General features: G+C 45.9%; 3 protein-coding genes across 4 annotated transcripts; 2 read left to right on the top strand and 1 right to left on the bottom strand.

Moving 5' to 3' along the window:
• Positions 1-1,345: 1,345 nt before the first annotated feature.
• Positions 1,346-5,654, bottom strand: zgc:109986 (uncharacterized protein LOC553566 homolog). Its single transcript, XM_061675862.1, has 8 exons — positions 5,518-5,654; positions 5,255-5,376; positions 4,715-4,853; positions 4,516-4,637; positions 2,827-2,937; positions 2,183-2,289; positions 1,656-1,746; positions 1,346-1,538 (listed from the first exon to the last, which is right to left on the bottom strand). Exons 1-8 carry the CDS (start codon positions 5,612-5,614, stop codon positions 1,425-1,427), a joined length of 903 nt encoding a protein of 300 aa, XP_061531846.1. The 5' UTR covers positions 5,615-5,654; the 3' UTR covers positions 1,346-1,424.
• Positions 5,655-6,007: 353 nt separating this feature from the next.
• On the top strand, positions 6,008-15,453 carry haus2 (HAUS augmin like complex subunit 2). The gene is made up of 7 exons (XM_061675378.1): positions 6,008-6,106; positions 8,632-8,718; positions 11,047-11,145; positions 11,232-11,301; positions 12,346-12,478; positions 12,925-13,036; positions 14,496-15,453. Exons 2-7 carry the CDS (start codon positions 8,632-8,634, stop codon positions 14,610-14,612), a joined length of 618 nt encoding a protein of 205 aa, XP_061531362.1. The 5' UTR covers positions 6,008-6,106; the 3' UTR covers positions 14,613-15,453.
• Positions 15,454-15,539: 86 nt separating this feature from the next.
• On the top strand, positions 15,540-24,225 carry LOC133401875 (amino acid transporter heavy chain SLC3A2-like). 2 transcript variants are annotated; one of them, XM_061675376.1, is made up of 8 exons: positions 15,540-16,313; positions 18,215-18,405; positions 18,955-19,128; positions 19,241-19,338; positions 19,419-19,561; positions 23,006-23,315; positions 23,632-23,694; positions 23,776-24,225. In XM_061675376.1, exons 1-8 carry the CDS (start codon positions 16,003-16,005, stop codon positions 24,196-24,198), a joined length of 1,713 nt encoding a protein of 570 aa, XP_061531360.1. In that variant the 5' UTR covers positions 15,540-16,002; the 3' UTR covers positions 24,199-24,225. The 2 variants fall into 2 exon arrangements, with proteins under 2 accessions (XP_061531360.1, XP_061531361.1); XM_061675377.1 differs by having other exon boundaries at positions 23,848-24,225.

Below are 24,225 nucleotides of genomic sequence, written 5' to 3' on the forward strand. Positions count from 1 at the left end.
GGGGCGGGGTGAGGCCCTCGGTGCCGGCTCTTCCGCCTGTTTTGGCCCCGCAGCTGTTGTCCGCTTCACAGCCACACCTTCATGTCTGACCACTTCTTTTTTAGTTCAGCGTGTGCACGCTGCTGGGACTGTTGGTAACGCCGGTGGACGGCGTGCCGAAGAGGATTTTCTTGCGCACCTCCACTTCATTGAGCAACTAAACATTCAGAACATTTTTTTGTCTTCATTACCTTGCAGATGTTCCTTTGTTCCTGTGCGCAGGGTTCACTTAAATATGATTTGCATTTGAGTGCGGGCGTGGACTTCGGGCGGGAGGCGGGTTACGCCCTGAAGCGGTCGCCAGCCGATCGCAGGGCACATAGAAACTGAACACCCATCGGCACTCACATTCACGCCTACGTCTTAAAAAAATAATAATAGAATACGACTACTTAAATTGTTTCATTGACAATATATCAGCCAATGAGTTAATTGAATACATGAATAAAAATATTGATGAATAAAAATGTTTATTTTCCAAAATAATTCTCAATTTAAAATGTAATTATTTAGTATTAAGCTAAATTAAGAAATTGTTTTAAAAATAAACATGGTATATGTATTGTATTAATATTCAATCATGTTACCAATTCTATGAGAAATGATTACAAAATAGATCAAATGGAAAAAATACATTGAATCCAATTTTTGGGAAAATCGGCAAAATGCAAAAAATATTTGTGACTTTTGTTAAATGCCCGCCAAGTGGTGAGTGCCTCCACCTCACACTTCCGAGGGGCGGGGCGATTCGACCTGAAACCCAAAATTGCTTCAAACTTCAACTTTCAACCCGATGATGAGGTTTGGTTTCCAATCTTGCGCTCTTCTCTGAAAACTGTTTAGAACGTCCACTCACCTTATCCTCCTCACACTTCGGTTACAATGGATTTGTTCAGTCTTTCTTTTTTTTTTTTTTTTTTTTTTTTGGTGGGGGGGGGTTTAAAAACAAACCCCAAAAATTTACATATGTCATGCAGCGCAACCTCAACCAAGCGCAAAACGTTTTTGTTTTCGTTTCAGCACAGGTCAGCTGGTGTACCACAGTCACTATTGTTCACAAACATTATGAAACGGCCTACATTTCCTCACATCGGTCTCATCTAGAGTGAATAAATATACTGTAGATCAGATCCCTCCAGGGAAGCTGCTATAGATGCAGTCCAACTGGATACGTGTATACAGATCAGTTCTATCGAGATTCACGGACATAGAGCAGCACCTACTTCCTCCCGAGCCGTTCCCTGGATGGGCAGCATCGTTTTTAACACTTCTGTCGTCCATGAAAAAGACTCAATTCAAGTCGCAAACATGAACATTTTATTATTTTGGGAGATTGACTTCACGTGCACACTACGCATACAGTAATTGTCCAGAAACAGTTTAAGTCACAAGACCCTGTACAGGTGGATCTGTCGTAGATCCTCGGGGTCCGCATCTTTACCCACGTAAACGTTGTAGTCCACAGGAAGCTCCTCCACCCAGCCGGCCGGCAGCGCCTCCTGATGTGCAAAAATGGGAAGCGCAGAAAATAAAATTGTGGGTGTGTATGTGGGGGGGGAGTCCATCTGAAGCCCCCATCCCTGAAGCTGCTGTCAATCAAGGAGCATCAAGTTCACCTGCAGAGGCTGGAGAGAGTCGTGCAGACCGGGAACCGTCACCAGCAGGGAACCTCGTTTCGTGAACGTCTGCGTGATAAACCTCCAGGCCCTGAACGGGAGCAAGTCACAAGTACAAGTACATCTCAATACATTTGAATAGTCTCAATAGCAATTCAAAAAGAGGTTTTGGTCCTGGCCGTGGACCAGCTCTACACCTTCAGCGGGGTCTTGGAGGGTGCACGGTCGTCGGCACAACCAGTCTACGAGTTTTGTTGACTTTGCGAAGGCGCTCGACCGGGAGTATGAGGTAGCGGACCCCTCGATACGGGCTGTTTGGTGCCTTTACGACCGCTGTCAGAATTTTGGTCCGCGTTGCCGGCAGTGAGTCGGACTTGGGTTCAGCGGGTCAAACGCTCGCTCAGTCACAACACATGCAGTCAAGTATCGCTACGTTAGCCACTTCGCACTCAGTATCTGTACTTGTGTCAATTGAACATATCATCGTCATCGTTTGTTCGTGTGTGTGTGTGTGACCTCGCCGTCACCTGACTTGCTCGTCGGGCTCCATGAAATACTCAAAGACGTTGTTCATGACCAGAACGTCGGCGTTCTGCAGCAGAGCGTCCTGCGTGCACACGTCAGCGTGGACAACCTGCAGCACAAACGCGCTCAAAATCCCAGAAATACATTCAACGTCCCAGAAATCAACAACATATTACAATATCCCAAAAATACACGCACATACCATTCATTGACAATGTTTGAAGAAATTAAAATGTCCCATAAATACATTAAAAGATGCCCACAGTTAACATCCCATAATTACATCAAATTAGCCCATAAAGACAATAAAACAATCCCAAAAACATATATATATATATATATATATTAAACATAAGGTTAGGTTACTTCATATAATAAACATTACAGAAATACATCCGATACATATTAACATTTAAAAAATACCACAAATACATAAACCATCCCATACATTTTTTTGTTTTTTTTTAAATCCTAGAAATATTAAATCGCTTAAAACATCCCAACACTTAAATATTCCATAAATACATGAAACATCCAATACATACATGAAAAAAATCAAAGCTAAATGAAATATCCCATATCTCGGATCAATAAACCATCCCGTGAAAACCCGAACTACGGCACCAGTGCGTGAAGACGGACCCACCTCCACTCTCACGTTCATCCCGTACTTGTGCACCATTTTGTTCTGCAGGTGAACAAACTCCTCGCTGAGCTCCACGCCAACCAGCCGGGACGCTGAGCTGTACACGTACCCCTGAACGACACCGGGGTACATCGGTCTCAAAGAAGTACGGGGGGTATACAGTACGTCGGTTTGAAGGCCAAAAGGGTGCCGCGAAAACAAATATTGGCCGCTTTTCAAATTCTTATTTTTTTGCGTAGTTTCCCCACTTTCATGTTTAAGATCAACAAACAAATTAATTAATAGACAAAGACAACCCAAGTAAACATATAATGTCGTTTTTCAATAATGATTGTATTTATTAAGGGGAAAAAAACTATTCAAAGCTACCAGATCCTCTGTGAGAAAAAAGTAATTGCCCCCTTGTTAAAAAACGTCATAAAATGTGGATAATCGTTTGTGGTCATTTTCACTGCTCACACCCGAGCCTGATGACCTCAAGACCTGTTCAATCATGAAATCACTTAAATAGAATCTGTCTGGCAAAATCAAGCCGGACTAAAGATCTCAGAATGCTGCAACAAAATGCCACGATCCAAAGAATTGAAGAACAGATGAGAACTAAAGTCATTGACAGCCGTCAGTCCGGAAAGGCTTCCAAATTCATTTGGAAAGATTTAGGACTCCAGCAAACCACAGTGAGAGCCATTATCCACAAATGGAGTAAAAATGGAACAGCGGTGAACCTTCCCAGGACTGGCCGGCATACAAAGATTACCCCAAGAACAACAATGACTCATCCAGGGGGTCACAAAGGAACTCAGGACATCGAAAGAACTGCAAGCCTCCTTTGTAGCATAGCATTTCAGAAAAACATCATCATCATACCAACAGTCAAACATGGTGGTGGTCGTGGGATGGTCTGGGGCTGCTTTCCTCTTTCAGGTCCTGGACGATTGGCTGCGATTTACGGAAGCATGAATTCTGCTCTTTAACAGAAAATCCTGGAGGAGAATGTTCAGCCTTCAACTGGTGACCTCAAGCTGAAGCGCACTTGGATTCTGCAGCAGGATAACGATCCAAAGCACACCAGCAAGTCAACTTCTGAATGGCTTCCAAAACAAAACGGTTTTGGAGTGGCTTAGTCAAAGTCCAGACTTGAATCTGATTGAAATGCAGTGACATGGCCTTAAAAAGGCCCATCATGCTCGAAAACCCTCCATTTTGGCTGAATTCAAACAATTGGGCAAGGAAGAGCGGGCCAAAATATCTCCAGAGAGATGCGAAAGACTCCTTGCTAGAAAACGCGTGATTTCAGTTGTTGCTGCTGAGGATGCCCCAACCAGTTCTTCGGTTTAGGGGGCCAGTACTTTTTCCACACAGGGCCAGCTCACTCCTGACTAAATAAAAATCACCATTTAACAGCCTTCTATGTTTACTTGGCTTATCTTTGTCTGATATTTACATTCGTTTGATGAGCCGAAACAAAGCGGGGAACCTGTGCGCAAAAAATAAAAAGAATTGGAGAGGAGGACAAATACTTTTGCACAGCACTGTATGCAGGACATCGGGGTACATGTCGGTTTGAAGGAGTACGCAGCATGTCTGCGGAAGAGGTCGGACGTCTATGCCAGTGCGAAAAGGGTACATTTGGGTTTGACGGGGTTAGTCGGCGTGAAAGTATACTGTATGTGTGTGGTGACCTCTGACCCCGTAGAGCACGGCCCCCAGTCGCGATCCGACGTCCACCAGCGTGCGGCCGCTCAGATCCGGCAGAACGTTTTGGAACAGGAAGAGCAGCTCGCACATGGAGAACGAGTGCGACACAAAGTCTGCCCGCGCGCACAGCAAAGAATGGCACGTGAGCGACGGAGCGGAATTCATCGACGGCAACGACGGTTTTGCGCACCCAGAGGCGCCGTGCTGCAGGATCCGCACTTGAGACAGTAGCAGCGACTCATCCGTCCCACCTCGCAAAGGGCGTCCACGTGCTCGTCCTCGTACAGGAAGGCGTCCACGTGGGCGGTCGGACGCGAAAGCCGCTGCATCTGAAACACGCAAACATCTTCATTTGTTCTCGTCTTTGTGCAAAAGGGGTACACGGTCTGTCCATTGAAAGGTGGATGGCAGTGTGAAAGAGATGGAACGGCACATGTGGAAGGATTCGCAGTTTTGCTTTTCAGTGTGGTTTATGAGGCTCAAAATGTGAATTGTGACTCGCAAATTGCGATGCGAAACCGCTTATTTCCAGCCTCGTACGCAGTTGGGAAACAGGTGTAAAGGGGTGAAAGGGACGACATGTTTTAAGGGGTATATGCCAGCGTAAAAGGGGTGCATGCTGTGAAAAGGGAATGACCCTAAAGTGAAAGGGGTTACATGTTTAGGAGGTTTATGTTAGTGAAAAGAGGGACTATATCAGTTTGAAAGGGTGTACGTGTGCTTGTGGAACCTTCTGCTGGGCGATGGCCTCACACGGCAGCATGGCGTCCAGAGGGAGGCTCTCCCTGATTTCATCCGCGATGGACCTCAGGATGACTTTGCTATTGTCCACCAGCAGCTCGTCCAGGTCCTCTGCACGAGCAAACCAAGGCATTGTGGGTAATGTAGTCAAAAAACGAGAACCTCACTTGCCGACGACTCCACACATGTGACGCTACGGCAGCCAAAACTAAACAATTACAGCAGAAGACACGACAGGGAAGCGTACCGTACCCGAGCTGCGGATCCAGTCGAGCAGCTTCGGCAGCTGAGAAGGCTCAACCCTGCTCAGAAGCTGCCGTAGCTCACTTTGAGCTTGACACAAATTCATCGTGCGCCACTACTACCAGGCAGATGTGACAACACTTCCGGCGTCTTTGCCGCTGCAGTTGGTGGACCAATCGCATGGCCTCATTTACCATGCTCGTCACCTCCGAATAGTGACACAAAGAGGCCCGGATGATCACAGGCAGTATGAAACAACAGCGCAAAATTTTACCTCCCTGCCAAATAAGCAGCCAAATACATCAGAGACACATTAACGCACATTCACAAACACAATTGTTTTAATTTCAACAGAGAGTTCGTTCACGTCGTGAAAAGAGCTGTGCGAGTTGACGTCACTTCATTCGTGACGGTGTAGTTTTCACGGAGTCTTTTGCTTTGGGGGCGCTGTGGAACAGCTACAGGCACTTGAAACACACGAAGAAGAAGAACCGGAAACTCAAGCCGCCGGGCGCGCTCGTATTTCGACAAATGGTCGCCAGGTTTTCAAGTTGTAACTCTTCTTAACTCTTCAGGCAAACCAACTGTTGTTTTCACGGTAAGTCGTTTGTTATGGTTCTTATTTCGAATAAACAACGTAGAAAGTGGTACAAACGCTCAGACGAAGCGTGAACCTGTCATTGTATCTCTGGCAAGTAGTTAATTTTCAATATTCATAGTCATTAGTTTCATCTGAACTTTATAACGATACGATATTTAATGTCTTTGGCAATGGTAAAATTATATATTCAAGATAAGGCTTTTGTGAAATCTAAATGGAACTCATTCAAACAGTTTTCTACAATTCCAATGAAGTTTGAATGTTGTGTTAAACAAATAAAACAATACAATGATTTGGAAATGTTCAACCTGTATTTAATTGAATACACTAAAAAGACAAGATATGTCATGTTCAAACTGATAAACTTGATTGGTTATAGCAAATAATCATGAGCTTCGAATTTTATGGCTGCAACACGTTCCAAAAAAGATGGGACAAGTGGCAAAAAAGTGAGAAAGTTGAGGAATGCTCATCAAACACGCTGCTTGGAACATCCCACGGGTGAACAAGCTCATTGGGACCAGGTGGGTGCTGTGATCGGATAGAAAAGGAGCTTCCCTCAATTGCTCAGTCATTCACAAGCAAAGATGGGGCGAGGTTCACCTCTTTGTGAACAAGTGCGTGAGAAAATAGTCCAACAGTTTAAGGACAATGTTCCTCAACGTACAATTGCAAGGAATTGAGGGATTTCATCATCTACGGTCCATAATATCATCAAAAGGTTCAGAGAATCTGGAGAAATCACCGCATGGAAGCGGCAAGGCCGAAAACCGACATTGAATGCCCGTGACCTTCGATCCCTCAGGCGGCACTGCATCAAAAACCGACATCAGTGTGTAAAGGATATCATTGCATGGGCTCAGGAACACTTCAGAAAACCAACGTCAGTAAATACAGTTCGACGCTCCATCCGGAAGTGCAACTTGAAACTCCTACTATGCAAAGCAAAAGCCATTTATCAACAACACCCAGAAACGCTGCCGGCTTCTCTGGGCCCGAGCTCATCTATGATGGACCGATGAAAAGTGTTCTGTGGTCCGACGAGTCCGCATTTCAAATTGTTTTTGGAAATTCTGGGCGTTGTGTCCTCCGGGCAAAAGAGAAAAAGAACCGTCCGGACTGTTATGGACGCCAAGTTCAAAAGCCAGCATCTGTGATGGTATGGAGCTGTGTTAGTGCCAATGGCATGGGTCACTTAGACATCTGTGAAGGCACCATTCATGCTGAAAGGTACATACAGGTTTTGGAGAAACATACGCTGCCATCCAAGCAACGTCTTTTTCATGGACGTCCCTGCTTATTTCAGCAAGACAATGCCAAACCACATTATGCACGTGTTGCAACAGTGTGGCTTCGTAGTAAAAGAGTGCGGGTACGAGACTGGCCAGCCTGCAGTCCATTTGTCTCCCATTGAAAATGTGTGGCGCATTATGAAGCGTAAAATACGACAACGGAGACCCCGGAGTGTTGAACAGCTGAAGCTGTACGTCGAGCAAGAATGGGAAACAATTCCACCTACAAAGCTTCAACAATTCGTGTCCTCAGTTCCCAAACATTTATTGAATGTTGTTCAAAGAAAAGGTGATGTAACACCGTGCTAAACATGAGCCTGTCCCAGCTTTTGTGGAACGTGTTGCAGCCATAAAATTCCAAGTTCATGATTATTTGCTAAAAACAGTACAATTCATCAGTTTGAACATTAAATATTTTGTCTTTGTAGTGTATTCAATGAAATATAGGTCGAAGATGATTTGCAAATCATTGTATTTTGTTTTTATTTGTTTAAAACAATGTCCCAACTTCATTGGAATTGGGGTTGTACATCACAATATACTTTGGTCCAAGGTTTTGTTATTGGCCCACAAGTTTGAGATTACCAACAAAATAAGGGTTTCCTTTTAAAAAAAAAAAAAAAAAAAAAAATCTATTCTGTAAAGCATTTCCTGATTTAAAAAAATAAATAAATAAATAAAAATGATTTTTTTATTATAACTGGCAATTGATTATTGTTCGGTTTGTCCTGAAACTTTCACTTATTTTCTGGCATTGTGAGCTCACTATGAAACGATGGAAGGATGTAGCAAGATTTATCTGCAATAAACTCTGATAAATTTTTTTAATTTCTGTGTAAAGACTAACAAAAGTGACAAAAAGTACATGATAAATCTTATATTAGCAATTGTATGTCAATTTGTGAATCACAAACTGCTTTTTTTTCAGTATCCTACAAGGACTTTATATTTACAAATGATCAATATCTGCCAAAATAAGGCCAGAAAGATTTTCAGTGTAAAATGATATTTGTATGTATAGTATTAAATTTAATATTTTTCCATGTCCCCTGTCAGCGTTGTGCTCCAAATTTGCAAATTTCCCCTATTGCAAATGTGAGATTAACTGTCACATGTGCAAAATGTTTAATAAAGATTTAAAAAAAAAAAAAAAAAAAAAAAAAAAAAACACGACTGATGGAAGTGCGTATGTGATTGGGTGTGACATCACAATATAGTCTTTGCCCCCAGATGCCTCAGTGGACCACGTCTCCCTTCCTCGTGACGTCATCGGCCAGGCTGGTGTCCGCATTAGTGTCCAGTGGGGGAGTGTCTCAGGTCAGCATGTTATTATTGACTCTTTACCAAGTCTCTAGCATGTTACTACGAGGGGCAGTCAAAAGTAATAAGCCCAAATTAATTTAACTTACTAACAATAGTTTTTGTGTGTGGGGGGGGGGGGGGGGGCATTTCTACGTTTAGTAGTTAAAATAATTGTTTGAAGTTTGATTTCAGGAAAAACTTTTAAGCCTTTCTGCTGCCTGTTAGCCATTTTGGAAATGACTTTATTGTTGGATGCCTGTCACAAGCAGAGCTGTGATTGAATTTCTTGCTTTGGAAGGGGAACCGCCACCAAACATTGCAAAATGGGAATGGGCTACAGCGGTCGTTCTCAACTGTTGTCATCCTGGGACCCGCGTTTTCCTATTGTTACCGAGTCACGACTCGCCTTCATCGAAGTTAAAAACAATCTTTTTTTTGTTTGTTTAAAAAAACATTAGCCTCTGAACTCACAAACAGTATATTCTATTTTTAAATGCCATTTCAAATGAGTTGCTGTACCACCAAAGGCGTATTGCTTGACATGACATCTGTCAAGCAAAGGTTGAGCTGCAATCCTAGTTTACAGAGTAAGTTAGTGGCTAGACAATAAAGAAGTAACATTTCTTGTCGCTCTCCGACGAGGGCTGGGTGATTATGGGGAAAAAAAGAATCATCACAATTCTTTTGATATTGAAATTACGATTAATCATTATTCATTGATTTTGAAGCTTAGTATTTATTTAACTACCAAAACTCTACTTTCAATATAACTTAAAAGAACAACCTGAAAACAAATTAGTAACAAGTAAAATCATTCATTCATTTTCCAAACCGCTTATCCTCACGGGGGTCGCGGGTGTGCTGAAGCCTACCCCGGCTCATAATACATTTAAAAAAAAAAAAAAAAAAAAAAAAAATAGAAATAAAAAGAAATACAGCCATGACTAAAAACTTTGGCAAGCCTTGGGTGACTACTGTCCAAAAATCCTTCAATCAATATTCTGGCATTTAGCAAATAGAAAAAAAATGTTGGTAAACCTAATTGACCTAAAACAGCAACATTTTAGTCTAATTTCATTTCAGACAGCCGGTGGGATTGGGGACGTTTGTCTTGTTATACAAAGCCCACGACTGTATCTGCTGTTCCTGCTGTGCGCGCTTTGGCCTCTTGGGGCAGTGTGGTGTGATGCATGAGTTGCCTTTTTAAATTTGGCTGGGAAAAAAATTGAAGAAAGCCACAATAGAACTTGAATTTAACGTGTTTTTCACACTTTAGAAAGAATATATATTATTGTTTTATTGTCTGTCTACATGAGTTACGACGGCGTTTGTGTGTGAATATTTGTTATTTGAAGGTAAATCCCTCCCGTGATCTAATGCTAATGTTAGCGAGCCCTTCAAGTCTTTTCCATTGACCGATAACATAAGCTGCCGATTTCTAAAACGATGTGCGTCTAGTATTTAAATATACAATGTGTGCAATTGTTTTTGTTGCGCGTTCAGTTTTACAGTACACTCCGCCTGGGGTGTCAGTTAACAGCTTCAAGCATGCTCGGGGAAAACAAAAGAACACGCGCCACACACTTGCTACAAGCAACAGGGTGCGTTTACAACGCAGGAACTTGCATACGTAACCCGCACCGCGGCATATTAATTGTTTTTCTCCGATTATCTTTTTATGATTGTTTAGAAGTCAAAGACTAAGAAGAAGAGCCTGCTTCGCGTAACCTCCGTAAAGGCGCCTTTATACTCGCGGGGACGGCGACCGCACTGACGTCACTGCGGCTATCCCGCACGCAGTTTGCCCTTATACTCGAGCGCAACCCACACGCGCTGTTTTTTAAGTGTGCTGCAGTTCTCCTCCAAGTCGGGGGTGTCGCGGGCCAATCCGTCGGTCACGCGATGCAATGCGGGCGTGGGAGTATAAAGAGGCCTTAACAAGGAAAGGAGCTCGCGAAGTCATCGGGTCCTTTGGCTGGACGACCGGAACACATCCCCCATACTGCTCACCCGATCTTATCACCTTTTTGGACCCTTTAAGAGGAGGAGCTCAGCACTTCTCTGATGAACAAATTAAGGAAGCTGTTTTTACAAAAAAAAAAAAAAACGTTAAATGCACAGGCTACTGACTTTGACGAGGCTGGCAAACGCATCATGGACAGTTGGTGTTGAGAAAAAAGACATTGAAAAGTCGCCATCAAATTCCCCCTTTTGGGTTTGATTTCTATGTGTATATTGCCTTTCTATTACAATGAATAAGGTGAGAAGAAAATTGGGCTCATGTCTTCTTGACTGCCCTTCGTATGAGCAGCTGCTAAGTCGACGAACTGACGTTGCTTTCAGGAGGAACTGGAACACGCGTCCTCATCCCGGCGACCCGTCTTTTCCTCTCGCCTGCATGAAGCCGAGCAGCGACTCAGAATGCGGGAGGAACTGCAGCGGGTAGCGCAGCGCTTTTCGATCGATCGATCGATCGAACGGTCGGTCTCTTCCTGGTGACGTCATCGACGTGTCTTGTTGTGTTGCAGCTGCAACTGGAGGCGGCGCTACTGGAAGAGGAGAAGAAAAGCGCCGACGTCACGCACGCGGTTCACCTCTGTGAGCAACGCGCGCACATTTGTTGAGTGATTGATTGTTGGGTTTCTGGATCAGAACCATCTACAACCCAATTCCAATGAAGTTGGGACGTTGTGTGAAACATAAGTAAAAACAGAATACAATGATTTGCAAATCATGTTCGACCTATACGTAATTGAATACACTACAAAGACAAGATATTTAATGTTCAAACTGACAAACTTTGTTTTTAGCAAATAATCATGAACTTCGAATTTGATGGCTGCAGCTTGTTCCACAAAAGCTGCGACAGGTGGCAAAAAAGTTGAGGACTGCTCATCAAACACCTGTTTGGAACGTCCCACAGGTGAACAGGCGCATTGGGAACAGGTGGGGGCCACGATTGGCTAGAAAAGGAGCTTCCCTCAATTGCTCGGTCGTTCACAGGCAAAAATGGGGCGAGGTTCACCTCTTTGTGAACAAGTGCGTGAGAAAATAGTCCAACAGTTTCAGGACAATGTTCCTCAACGTACAATTGCAAGGAATTGAGGGATTTCATCCTCTACGCTCCATATCATCATCAAAAGGTTCAGAGAATCTGGAGAAATCACTGCATGGAAGCGGCGAGGCCGAAAACCAACACCTGGAGCACCTCAGGTGCCACTGCATCAAAAACCGACATCGATGTGTAAAGGATATCGCCGCGTGGGCTCAGGAACACTTCCGAAAACCAACGTCAGTAAATACAGTTCGGCGCTCCATCCGGAAGTGCAACTTGAAACGCAACAATGCAAAGCAAAAGCCGTTTCTGAAAAGGTGATGTCACACAGTGGTAAACGTGACCCTGTCCCAGCTTTTTTAGAACCAGCTGCAACCATAAAATTCAGAGTTCATGATTATTTGCTAAAAACAATCAAGTTTGTTAGTTTGAACGGTAAATAGCTTATCTTTGTAGCGTATTCAATGAAATATAGTTCCAACGTGATTTGCAAATCATTTTATTCTTTATTTATTTATTTTTAACACAATGTCCCAACTTCATTGGAATTGGGGTTGTAGAAGAACTTTTTTTTCTTTCCACATCAGCCACTAGGCTGCAGGCGCTGCAGACCTTCAGCGCTCACCTGCAGGACGTCCTGAAGGACCGCAATCTTCTGGCCCGCCGACTCGCCAGGCCGCCGGGCCGCACCGACCTGCCCGTCCCGGCCCACCTGCGTCGGTACCGTCCGTCTCCCTGGCTACAAAAAGCTTTTAGTATTTTACACTTCATTTAGGTACGCTGCTGGTATTCAGAAAACAGCATTTGTGAATAAAAATAAATACGCCGAAATGATCTAATTATTGTCCCGAAATTCCATTCTTCTGTTCTTCGTTTGAAGAGCAACTTTTATATGATCAAAAGTAAAAATTTCATCGCAATTTTTCCCAGTGACGCTGCAATCAAAAAAAAAAAAGGGGGGGCTAAAGTTTCAATGTCTGAAGTACAAAACGTACAAATGTTTCCATCGACCTTACACCTTAATGTAGGAAATCTTTACATGGATTAATCTCATTCAGTATTTTGCAATGAATTTCTTTCGACCTTGGAGGAATACGAAAGGAGACGCACCTGCTTCTGATCTTAATTCTGACCTTCTGGCTTTTGTGTGGCTGTGGTCGTGCCAGGTTCGTGGTGGAAGTGGTCCACGGGGTGATGGACTTCGTGGAGACTTTGGACGAGAAGAGAAGCGCCGCCCGCAGACGCGCCGGCGCCGCAGAAGACGACCTGGAACAGCTGGTAGGAATCGGCCTGACGATCGCCGAGCTCTTTGGTGGCCGTCGTCATGCGAAAGCTTTTGTGCAATTTGATTTATATTAAAAAAAAAAAAAAAAAATGTTTTTAAAAATTGTATGTATAATAGTTTATTTTAGTGAGCATTTTAAATCAGAAATATAATTCAATTATAATTAATAAAGCAATTATTTCATAGAATGAAACTTTTTTTTTTTTATAACCATACACTGTATATATATATATAAAATGTATTTTACAATTTGATTTATAATAAAGGAGTAAAATTTAATTTACAAAATATTTCCATATAGTCACCAGAGAAAATGTAAAAAAAAGTTTGTTAAATTTTATTTTATTTTGTTCCTTTGAATGCCTGCTAAAGTTGCATTACCTGAAGAATATACTCAACACGACAAAATATAGCTGAGTCCGTCATTCTTTGTACATTTAGGCATTTCCAACAGGACAGTCATTGTGCTCCCAGTAATTTGGGTTATTATCAAGAAAACCATGGAAAATTCTGAACTATCAGCTCTTAAATGAAACTCTTAATCTATTATTGTCGTCATCATTATATTGGTCCAAACAAATGTTTATGGAGTTGTTCCGGGCATTAAAAATGAACAAAACATTGAAGAAACAAGGGTGCAATAATGATTTTTTCCATGGCTGTATATAAAATGATTTTATCAATAGTTTTGTTGTATTTAGTATTACTGTAATTTCTCGTTTATAATACGCTCCCCCAAAGTTGACCTCAAAATGCTGGAAAACCCTTCTACCTATGTATAATGCATTTTTACAATGCATGATTTTGCTTCTACCCATATGATCAGAACATTAAGTATTATCTGTATTTTGGTAGTTTTTTTTTTTTCAAATAATTATTCTGAAGTTAAGCACTTTATTTGAACACGTCATCCTTTTTTTATTTACTTGCTCTTATTTTGAAATTCACAGCCCTACTTTGATTAAGTAAATGAGAAAACACAGTTGTGCTCCTGTTTGATTACCTGGGCAGAATTTGTAAGATGGGTAATCGCTTTTTTTTTAATTATTACATATTTTCATGTATATTTGCAATTACGCGACAAATATATTATTGTATTTACAATAAACCAATTATTTTAATTTAAAAAAGACCCAAATATGTTCATCTACCATATGTATACAATTGTTTTTAAACTATTTTTATTTACAATGACTCAGTAAACCAATTTAATGAAATAAAAACCTACACATGAACCAGATATATAAAATTGGTTATTTTACTTTCTTAATAAATCAATGAACCAATGATTTAATGAGAGAAATGAACAAGTTTGATTGAAAGCATTTTAGGAATACTACAGTAATGCCTCCAAATATTACAGGAGTCTTGCTCAAGGTCGTTTGTCCTCCCCTGCAACAAACAAGCTGTGCGTTTTCCTCATACGCGATGCTGTTTTTTCATTTTGTTCAGAACGCGTGCGTCGCCGAGCTCTCGGCGCAGGCCTCCGAAGCGGAGACGTCGGCCAATCAGCTTCTTCGATGGAAGGACGCACGGAGCGGCCTGCTGAGCGACGGCTCGTCCTCGTGACCTCACCGGCCGCCGGCCCTTTTCTCTCCTTTTTCTTCTTGTCGTCGATTGCGTTTTTGAAATGCATTTGGGTGATTTTCATCCCAATTTGATGAATAACGGTGAAGACATTCCCCACGGAATTTCATTTTGCTAAGCAAGTCGTTTGATTGATACGAACGAGTAGTGTTTGAGGTATTGGCGGTTGTTTTTCAAAAGGTAATAATGACTTAGTAAGTTTGAAAGTAATATGTTTTGCGCATTGAACGGCAAAATGAAGTTTCATGATTTGCAACGTGCTTTCTGAAGGTACTAATCGCATTATTTTGTTTTTAGTTTTTTTCTCCAATTGCTTAATCAAATGCATCTTTGTGCTGAAAGAGTTTTTTCTTTTTTTTTTTGGAGCGCTTCTTTTATACATGTCAATCAAGCCGTCTTGAGCGTTAAAGCCACTGGAGAGAGCCTCACGATGATAATTGCGATACACCAGAGGGTGATGTGATGTGGCCGCCATTTTGCATTCACACAATAGCAGACCGCAAAATAAATGTTGTTATTTCTGCCATATGAATTTGTGAAAGTGTAGCTACTGTTGTGTCTACCGTTATTGTGATTGTATAAAGACAACAGTGCGATCGGGATCATTGATGCGTAGATTTGAAGGGCAATGCATGTAAATTGTGCAAGATTTTTATGAAGCTGTTTGTCTTCTAGCTTTGTGCAAGAAGTGCACAAAGTTGTGTGCGAGCAAAAAAAAAAAGAACAAGAAAGCTCTGGTAACATTGAAGTCATTGTTTGATATTCCGAAATTTTGTTCAGATTATATTTGCATTGCATCGCCATGAAATTGTTTTTATCTCTTGATTGTGTACTGTTGTTGTTGATGTTACCAATGCGGCATCAAATAATCCTTTGTTTGTTTTTACTATCGTTCCTGTTATTAATCGACCCAATGTAGTTTCATCCTGCTGCCGCTAGAGGTCTCACAGCATTGGATGTGTTCAGAATCCAATGACATTTATTTGGAATCTTTGTCGTGGGCTGGTAATTTTTCAAGTTCTATAATGTATGTTGTGACGTCATGATTATTATAAACTACTGAAATGCGAGCCTGTTCAATGATGCCTTCGAGGAAACACGTAAATCGGAATTGGTTTGCAGCATCACTGTAATATTACTGTTAACGAATTAAGTTACCACGCATTACTAAACATAAACCAGGGGTTATGACTAAAGTTACTCGTCACGTTTTATATAAAAAAAAGAAAAAAAAGAAAGAGAAAATGTTTGCTAGAAGTGACCCAATTGTTGTTGATTGGCGTGTTCCCGATAGCCGTGAACGCAGCACCGCTGATCTCGTCTCCATCCTCATCGTCCGCTCAGCACCGATCAGCGTCTCCTCTCCGCCACCATGGACCAGAACCCAGACCGGGACCGGCAGGCAGTCGAAGAAGATGCGCCTGCACCGAAGCGCCCCGAAGCTCGGCGCGACGAGGCTGCGGACGCCGACGCGACGGAGGCCGACGTCAGCGAGGTGGTTCTGGACCAGCAGGACGTCGACGACAACTCGCAGAAGCAGCCCATGACCGGAGGCGGAGGCGCAGACGCAGCAGAAGGAGAGCAGCCGGAGAAGAACGGCTGCGTCAAGCTGAAGATGGACGACGACGACGAGTTCACCGGGCTGAATAAGGAGGAACTGCTGCGAGTGGCCGGCACGCCCGGGTAAGAACCCTTCCTGGACGTAGTCCAACGTTGCCACTCGGCCGTCATCACAAATGCTTTGCATCATGACCCAAATGAGGAATCGGCTCCAACGGAGCATCCATCCATTTTCTGGCGCGCTTCTCCTCAGCGGGTCGCGGCGCTATCGAACTGGTCGCCAGCCAATCGCAGGGCGCATAGAAACAAACAAGCATTCGCGCCTACGGGCAATTTAAAGTCTTCAATCGACCTCGTACGCCTGTTTTGGGGACGCGGCAGGAAAGCGGAGTACCCGGAGAAAAGCCACGCAGGCACGGGGAGAGCACGCAAACCCCACACGGGCCGGGCCGGGCCGGATTGGATTTGTCTCAGTTAATCGGAGCGACTGACAAAATATACGTTTAGGACATGGAGAGTCATTGAGAAATGACTCTGGGGATGCTGACGTGATGGCAATTGTGCAAATGGTGCAGAGAAATGTTGCTGATATTTGTTCTTGACTTACGCTAACCCCTTGAAAACATGATACAAAGATGATGGCATTCAAATGAACTACAATACAGGAAATCATACATTCTGTCCAAAAAGAAGAAGAATAGCATCAATGTTGCTTACTAATGAGTAGCACTTAGCTAGAATTCTGCAAAGATATTGTTACACAGGAATTCCTGGATCTTGATTTGAACAGTGAGTTGCCCTGAGAGGTTTGAAAAATCGTACGGTGGAATTTAGCAGGAGGTCACGATATCACACGAGCTAAAGTTGCATTTCATAAAAACAACTGTCAATCATAGATCCATCCTTCCATTTTCTACCGCTTCTCCGAGGTCGGGTCGCGGGGGCCGGTAGCTTTAGCAGGGACGCCCACAGACTTCCTTCTCCCCAGCCACTTCATCCAGCTTTTCCTGCGGGGAACCCGAGGCCCTTCCCGTGCCGGCCGAAAGACGCGGCCTCTCCGGCGTGTCCCGGGTCGTCCCCGGGGTCTTCTCCCGGCGGGACGTGCCAGGAACACCTCACCGGGGAGGCGTCCGGGAAGCATCCGAATCAGATGCCGGGGCCACCTCACCTGGCTCCTCTCGATGCGGAGGAGCAGCGACTCTACTCTGAGATCCGACTTACTGCCGGATACGCGGACCAAACTCTTGACTCCGGTCGTACGGGGCCGAACAGCCCGTATGAGGGGGTTCGGTACCCCGTACTCCCGAAGCACCCCCAACAGGACTCCCCGAGGGACACGGTCGAGGGCGAAGAGCCGGTCCGCTGTTCCACGGCCAGGACGAAAACCACACCGCTCCTCCTGAATCTGAGAATCGACTTCCCGACGGACCCTCCTCTCCAGCGCCGCTGAATAGACCTTACCGGGGAGGCTGAGGAGTGGGATCCCCCTGTAGTTGGAACACACCAACTACAGGGGGTGGTGGTCCCCCCGCCACCCCGGTCTGCCAATCCAGAGGCGCTGTCCCCGATGTTGCAGAGGCGCGTCAACCAGGACAGCCCCACAACATCGAGCCTTGAGGAACTCGGAGCGTATCTCCTCCTCGCCACCGAGGAGCTTTTGAACCACCTCGGTGCGATAGATGCGACGGTCGACAAAGTGTTGGTTGCGTGAACGACAAGAACGAACATCCTTATCACTGCAATAATTCAACATGACGTGGCGCAATGCATTCTGGGAACTGCGTAGATTCACAGGATTTATTTTGTTTTATAACCGTCGTCTGTAAATTCTACAGAGAAATACGACTTTTCACATATTTGGAGTAAAAATTCTGCATGTGTGAATGCTTTGGTAATTTACCGAATACTGTTTGGAAATGTAAGACTTGTTTCGGTGTTTTGTTTTGTTTTTTAATTGCTGTCATGATTTTAGATCGTTCTGTAAATGAAAAGCGGCTTCCGTGACCTTGTGCGTCGGGCCGCAGGTGGGTGCGCACTCGCTGGGCCCTGCTCGTTCTGTTCTGGCTGGGCTGGCTGGGCATGCTGGCGGGCGCAGCGCTCCTCATCCTGCAGGCGCCGCGCTGCCGAGACCTGCCCGCCGCCCACTGGTGGAACCGGGGCGCGCTCTACCGCGTGCCCAGCGTGCGGGCCTTCACCGACGCCGGAGACATCAAAGGTAGACGTCACGCAGTATTGACCCCGCCTTGAGCGCTGAAATGTAGGTGGACGTGGCGGCCATATTGGATGTGGCATTCATGTGCTGCTTGGAGACGGTTTTATATGTAAAGCTCTCTCTCTCTCTCTCTCTCTGTGTGTATATATATATATATATATATATATATATATATATGTATATATGTATGTATATATATATATATATATATATATATATATATATGTATATATATGTATATGTTTCACACATTGCTAGCTGCTAACACTCATGAAAAGATTTGAAAAATGCACACGTTAGTTTGATGCTTCCCTCGAAGTACTCTCAACATTTATAATCATCATATTGAAAATAGTGTATCCCGTTTTTGGCTCCCAAATGAATGAGAGGTGTTATCTTTGTACACTCTCTGGGCCGTCGTTGGATCGGCCGCATCCAATACGGTGGATGCGTTGGCGTATCGCAACAACGGGCCAAACCACTCAATGAGGCCTGGTCGGAGCGACCGTGTTAGCCTTCTTCGTGCTAAGCTAAGGTTGTTGTGCGTGTCAGGCGTGAGTGAGAAGGTGGATGCCTTGTCCCAGCTGAAGTTTAGCGGTTTGGTGCTGGGGCCGGTCCACGTGGCCCCGCCCGACGACGCCGCCGCGCTCCGCTTGCGGGAGATCGCGGTTGAGGCCGGAAGTCTGGAGCAGTTCAAGGACCTTCTGCGCGTCGCACACAGGAAGGGTGAGCACAAACACACAATGCAGAAGTTTTCAATGTTGAAGTTTTAGTTTTATTGTTTCCTGAGAACTTTTGCTTTGAAACGCGTCTCAAAGTTCTTTCCTGGGTGGCGCAGGCATGTCTGTGGTTCTGGATCTGACTCCGAACTACCGCGGCTCCAGCGGGTCCTGGTTCTCCGACGTCAGCGTGACCGTGGTGGCCGAGGAGCTGAAGGTGAGGAGGAGGGGGCGCCCTTGCCGGCGGGTGGCGCCGCCTGGCCCTGACCCCGTGTATGTGTGTGTGTGCGCGGTCAGTCTGCGTTGGTGTTCTGGTTCAGCGAAGGCGTGGACGGCGTTCAGCTGGCGGACGTGGACCACGTGGCCGCCGCCGTACCGTCTCTGTGGGCCGACATCCGGGCCGTCGTCCAAAACGGGACCGACGGGCGGCCCGCCAGGAGGTCAGAGTGACGTCGATCGGTGTTCATAAGTGTGAATCGTCACTTTATGACAGCGTTCGCGGGTTATTTTCCAATACGTCATTTGATCGCGGGATTTCCTTTTGAAAATCAATGACTTCGACTGATCGGAGGTTTTGAACGATTGCCACTTTATCCATCGAATGGTTTCTAAGAGAGGTTATAGTTTCCATTCTTTGAATGCCAAAATGTCTTTACCGTCAGGTGTCCCAAATCCCGTTTTGTGAAGACGTTAATGACATTTTTGGGTTTTTCTCCGATTGCTTAGTTTGCATTTTCCGTGGAAACTCGCACGAATGCGTCTTCGTGTCCAAAGAGTTCCTTTCTTTACTTCTTTTACAAACGTGACTCAAGCCGTCTTTACCGTGAACGCCATCGACGACGACGTTGCAATTCTGTGAGCCGAAGTGCCAGGATGGGGCGGCCGTTTTGCATTCACACAATAGCAGGCAGCAAAATAAATGCTGTTATTCTTGAGATATGAATGAATACGTTTGAATCGTCGGAAGGATTGCGTGTCTTTACCGTTATTCCAATTGCATAAAGATGAGTGCAATGGCTTTAATGAGTAGTTCGGACCATTTATGCACTAGTATCCTCAGAGTTTGAAGGACAACACTTAAATTGTGCAACTCCCACTATTTTTAAGAAGCTGTTAATGTCTTTCGAAAAGGATTCGTATGTGTTCAAAAGTGTTGGCGCGTGTTCCTAAAAGCCGCCGCACGTGCGGGTGTCGGCAACTGGTTTCCATGTTATTTGCGGCGCACGGCGTCACAACGTGGCAGATGTAACGGCCAATGAAAAATGCACACAAAATACGTTTCCGGGTTTGAAGCAAAACGAGACCCGGCCGGCCGGCACGGCCGTCCGATGTACGGAGTCCGGGAATGCGGCGGTGTAGCCTCTCAAAATAGCCACGCTGTGGAAACAACATTGTGTGTTGCGTGTGCGTGGATGTACAGTCGGTACGGGAAGTATTCAGACCCCCTTCGATTTTTCACTCTTTGTTATTTTGCAGCCATTTGTTAAAATCCTTGAAGTTCATTTTTTTTCCTCATGAATGTACACGCAGCACCCCATATTGATAGAAACAAAACAATTGTGGAAATTTCGGCTGCTTTATTAAAAAAGAAAAAGTGAAATATCACACAGCCATGAATATTTTTCAGACCCTTTGCTGTGACACTGACATATTTGTCCATTTCTTCTGATCATGCTTGCGATGGTTCTCCACCTTCATTGGCGTCCAGCTGTGTTTGATCATACTGATTGGACTTGATGAGGAAAGCCACACCCCCTGTCTATAGAAGACCTTCCAGCTCACAGAGGATGTCAGAGCAAATGAGAATCAGGAGGTCAAAGGAACTGCCTGAAGAGCTCAGAGACAGAATTGTGCCAAGGCACAGATCTGGCCATGATGACAAAAAACATTCTACTGCACTTCAGGTTCCTAAGAGCACAGTGGCCTCCATAATCCTGAAACGGAAGACGTTCGGGACGACCGGAACCCTTCCGAGAGCTGGCCGTCCGGCCAAACGGAGCCATCGGGGGAGAAGAGGCTTGGTGAGAGAGGTCAAGAGAGGTCGAGAAGAACCTAAAGATCACTGTGGCTTCAGAGATGCAGTCGGGAGATGGGAGAAAGTTCTAGAAAGTCAACCATCACTGCAACCCTCCACCCGTCGGGGCTTTATGGCAGAGTGGCCCGACGGAAGGAAGCCTCTCCTCGGTGCGAGACGCACGAAAGCCCGCATGGAGTTGGCTAAGAAACACCTGAAGGACTCCAAGATGGTGAGAAATAAGATTCTCTGGTCTGATGAGACCAAGATTGAGATTGTTGGCCTTAATTCTAAGCGGCACGTGTGGAGAAAACCAGGCACTGCTCATCACCTGTCCAATCCAGTCCCAACAGTGGACTGTTGGGACTGGATTGGTGGCAGCATCACGCTGCCACCAATCGGTGGTGGCAGCATCATGCTGCCACCAGCGTGATGCTGGTGGCAGCACGCCGTGGGGTGTTTTTCAGCCGCAGGGAGAGGGAGACCGGTTGCAATCGAAGGAAAGATGAATGTGGCCAAGTACAGGGATATGCTGGACGAAAACCTTCTCCAGAGTGCTCAGAACCTCAGAGTGGGCCAAAGATTCACCTTCCAACGAGACAATGACCCGAAGCACACAGCTAAAATAACGGGCCATACAAGACCAGTCCGTGACTGTTCTTGTATGGCCCAGCCAGAGCCCTGACTTAAACCCAATTGAGCATCTCTGGAGAGACCTGAAAATGGATGTCCACCAATGTTCACCATCCAACCTGACAGAACTGGAGAGGATCTGCGAGGAGGAACGGCAGAGGATCCCTAAATCCGGGTGTGGAAAAACCTGTTGCATCATTCCCAAAAAGACTCGTGGCTGTATGAGCTCGAAAGGGGCTTCCACTAAATACTCAGCAAAGGCTCTGAAGAATACTTATGGCTGTGTGATAGTTCACTTTTTCTTTTTTCATAAAGCTGCAAAAAAATTCAACTATTCTGTTTTTTTTCCTGTCAATATGGGGTGTGGCAGCACGGTGGACGACCGGCTAGAGCGTCAGCCTCACAGTTCTGAGGACCCGGGTTCAATCCCCGGCCCCGCCTGCGTGTAGTTCGCGTGTTCTCCCCGTGCCTGCGTGGCTTTTCTGCGGGCACTTCGGTTTCCTCCCACATCCCAAAAACATGCACGGTAGGTTAAGTTGAAGACTCTAAATTGCCCGTAGGTGCGACTGTGAGTGCCGATGGTCGTTTGTTTGTCTGTGCCCTGCGATCGGCTGGCGACCGGTTCAGGGCGTACCCCGCCTCCTGCCCGATGACGGCCGGGATAGGCTCCGGCACGCCCGCGACCCTCGTGAGGAGAAGCGGCTCAGAAAATGGATGGATGGATGGATGGATGGATGAATATGGGGAAAAATGAACTTAAATGATTTTAGCAATATAAAAAGAGTGAAGCATTGAAGGGGGTCTGAATACTTTCTGAACAATGTATGTTCCCCCCCAAAAAGGTGAATCCGAGAATGCACGATTATGTTGGGGTGCGCTGAACTTCCCAACTTTAGTTAATTAATATCCACCACAGCCTCCCATTATTTGTCGTCAATACAAATATGAAGAATTTCAAGTTCCAGTGAATCGGTTTTCGTTTTTGCCATGTTATCATTTCAGTATGATATCGAGGCAATTTATGCTGCTGGAGTCAGAAGCAGAATCCTCTTTGTTTGCCAAGTATGTCAAAAAGAGTCGAGCCGCTCGCGTACGACAACAGACGGTCAACTGACACGGAACACTTTGGAGACGTAAAGACGCGTTGCTATGGCGACAACACGTGCTACAACATGTCCTGAAGTGTGAATGAGCCGCCGGTCCGACGCGCGGTTCCATTCTGACTCCCTTCCTGCAGACTTTTGATGGGCGTGACCGAGCGCCACGCCGCCACGGACGTGTCGGCCATTCTGTCGTCCACCGGCGTGGACCTCCTGACGTCCGGGCTCCTCCTGGACGGGGACGCGTCCGAGCTGGCGCGGTCCGTCCGGGACCTGTACGCCGCCCACGCTCAGACCCGGCTGGCCTGGAACCTGGGGGGGCGCGGCCGAGGTCACCTGGCCTCCCTGGTGGGCCCGGCGCTGGTCCCGCTTTACCAGCTGCTGCTCTTCACGCTGCCCGGGACGCCCGTGCTCGAGTACGGCGACGAGATCGGGCTGACGGATGATGTAAGTGCGGTTCCTCGTGTCGCCACAAGGCGGAACGAGTCGGACCCCTTCGTGGCCGATTCTAATCTGCGCTAACGCTGCGGCACCGCTTACCTGCTTTTGTCTTGTGATCGCGTTTGCGTAGGAGCTCGCAAATGTCGTATCTTCACCCAGCCTAGCTACCGAGTCACAGACGGAGAAGCTCGTTGTGGGGGCGGGATTATGTCAATTAGCCAAATTGTGACGACGCAGCGAATTGAATTTGAGAGAGGCTTGCCGGTTAGCACGATGTCGCCGCTTGAGATGTGTTTTCATGTTTTCCTTTTGTCTTTCGAAGGGCACAAAGTTTCCGCGAATGATTTGGGACTCGCCGGAGGACGAGCTTAACGGAACCCTGAAGGTAAACTCTCGCGAACGCAAAAAGATGACGATGACGATAATGGGCGTTGTCAATATGATGATGTTGATGATGATGATGAAGCTGTGGAGTGTGGACGATGATGAGGATCAGTATGAGGATGAGGTTGATGATGAAGATGCCCGTGTGCGGCAGGAGGCCCGCGCCCGCCGAACGTCCTCTCGTGCGTTCTTGCGCAGCGTGAGCGACGCGCGTGCGAAAGAGCGCTCCCTGCTGTTCGGCGACTTCGTGCCGCTGGCCAACTCGTCGTCCTCGCTGGCCTTCGTCCGCTCGTGGGACCAGAACGCTCGCTTCCTGGCCGCCTTCAACTTTGACCCCCGCGAGGCCAGACTGGAGCCGAGCCACCCGACGCTTCCGCCGCTGGCCGAGGTGGTCCTCGCCGCCGCCCCCGGCGCCGCCCCGAAGGCGGGCGCCCGCGTGGACCCCGCCGGGCTGCGTCTGGGCGGCGGGGAAGCGGTGCTGCTCAAGTTTCCCTTCGCCGGCTAGAACCTCAAACGCCTCTCGACGTGTTGG

The sequence above is a fragment of the Phycodurus eques genome, chromosome 4, assembly GCF_024500275.1.
Source record: "Phycodurus eques isolate BA_2022a chromosome 4, UOR_Pequ_1.1, whole genome shotgun sequence".
NCBI classification, from domain to species: domain Eukaryota; kingdom Metazoa; phylum Chordata; class Actinopteri; order Syngnathiformes; family Syngnathidae; genus Phycodurus; species Phycodurus eques.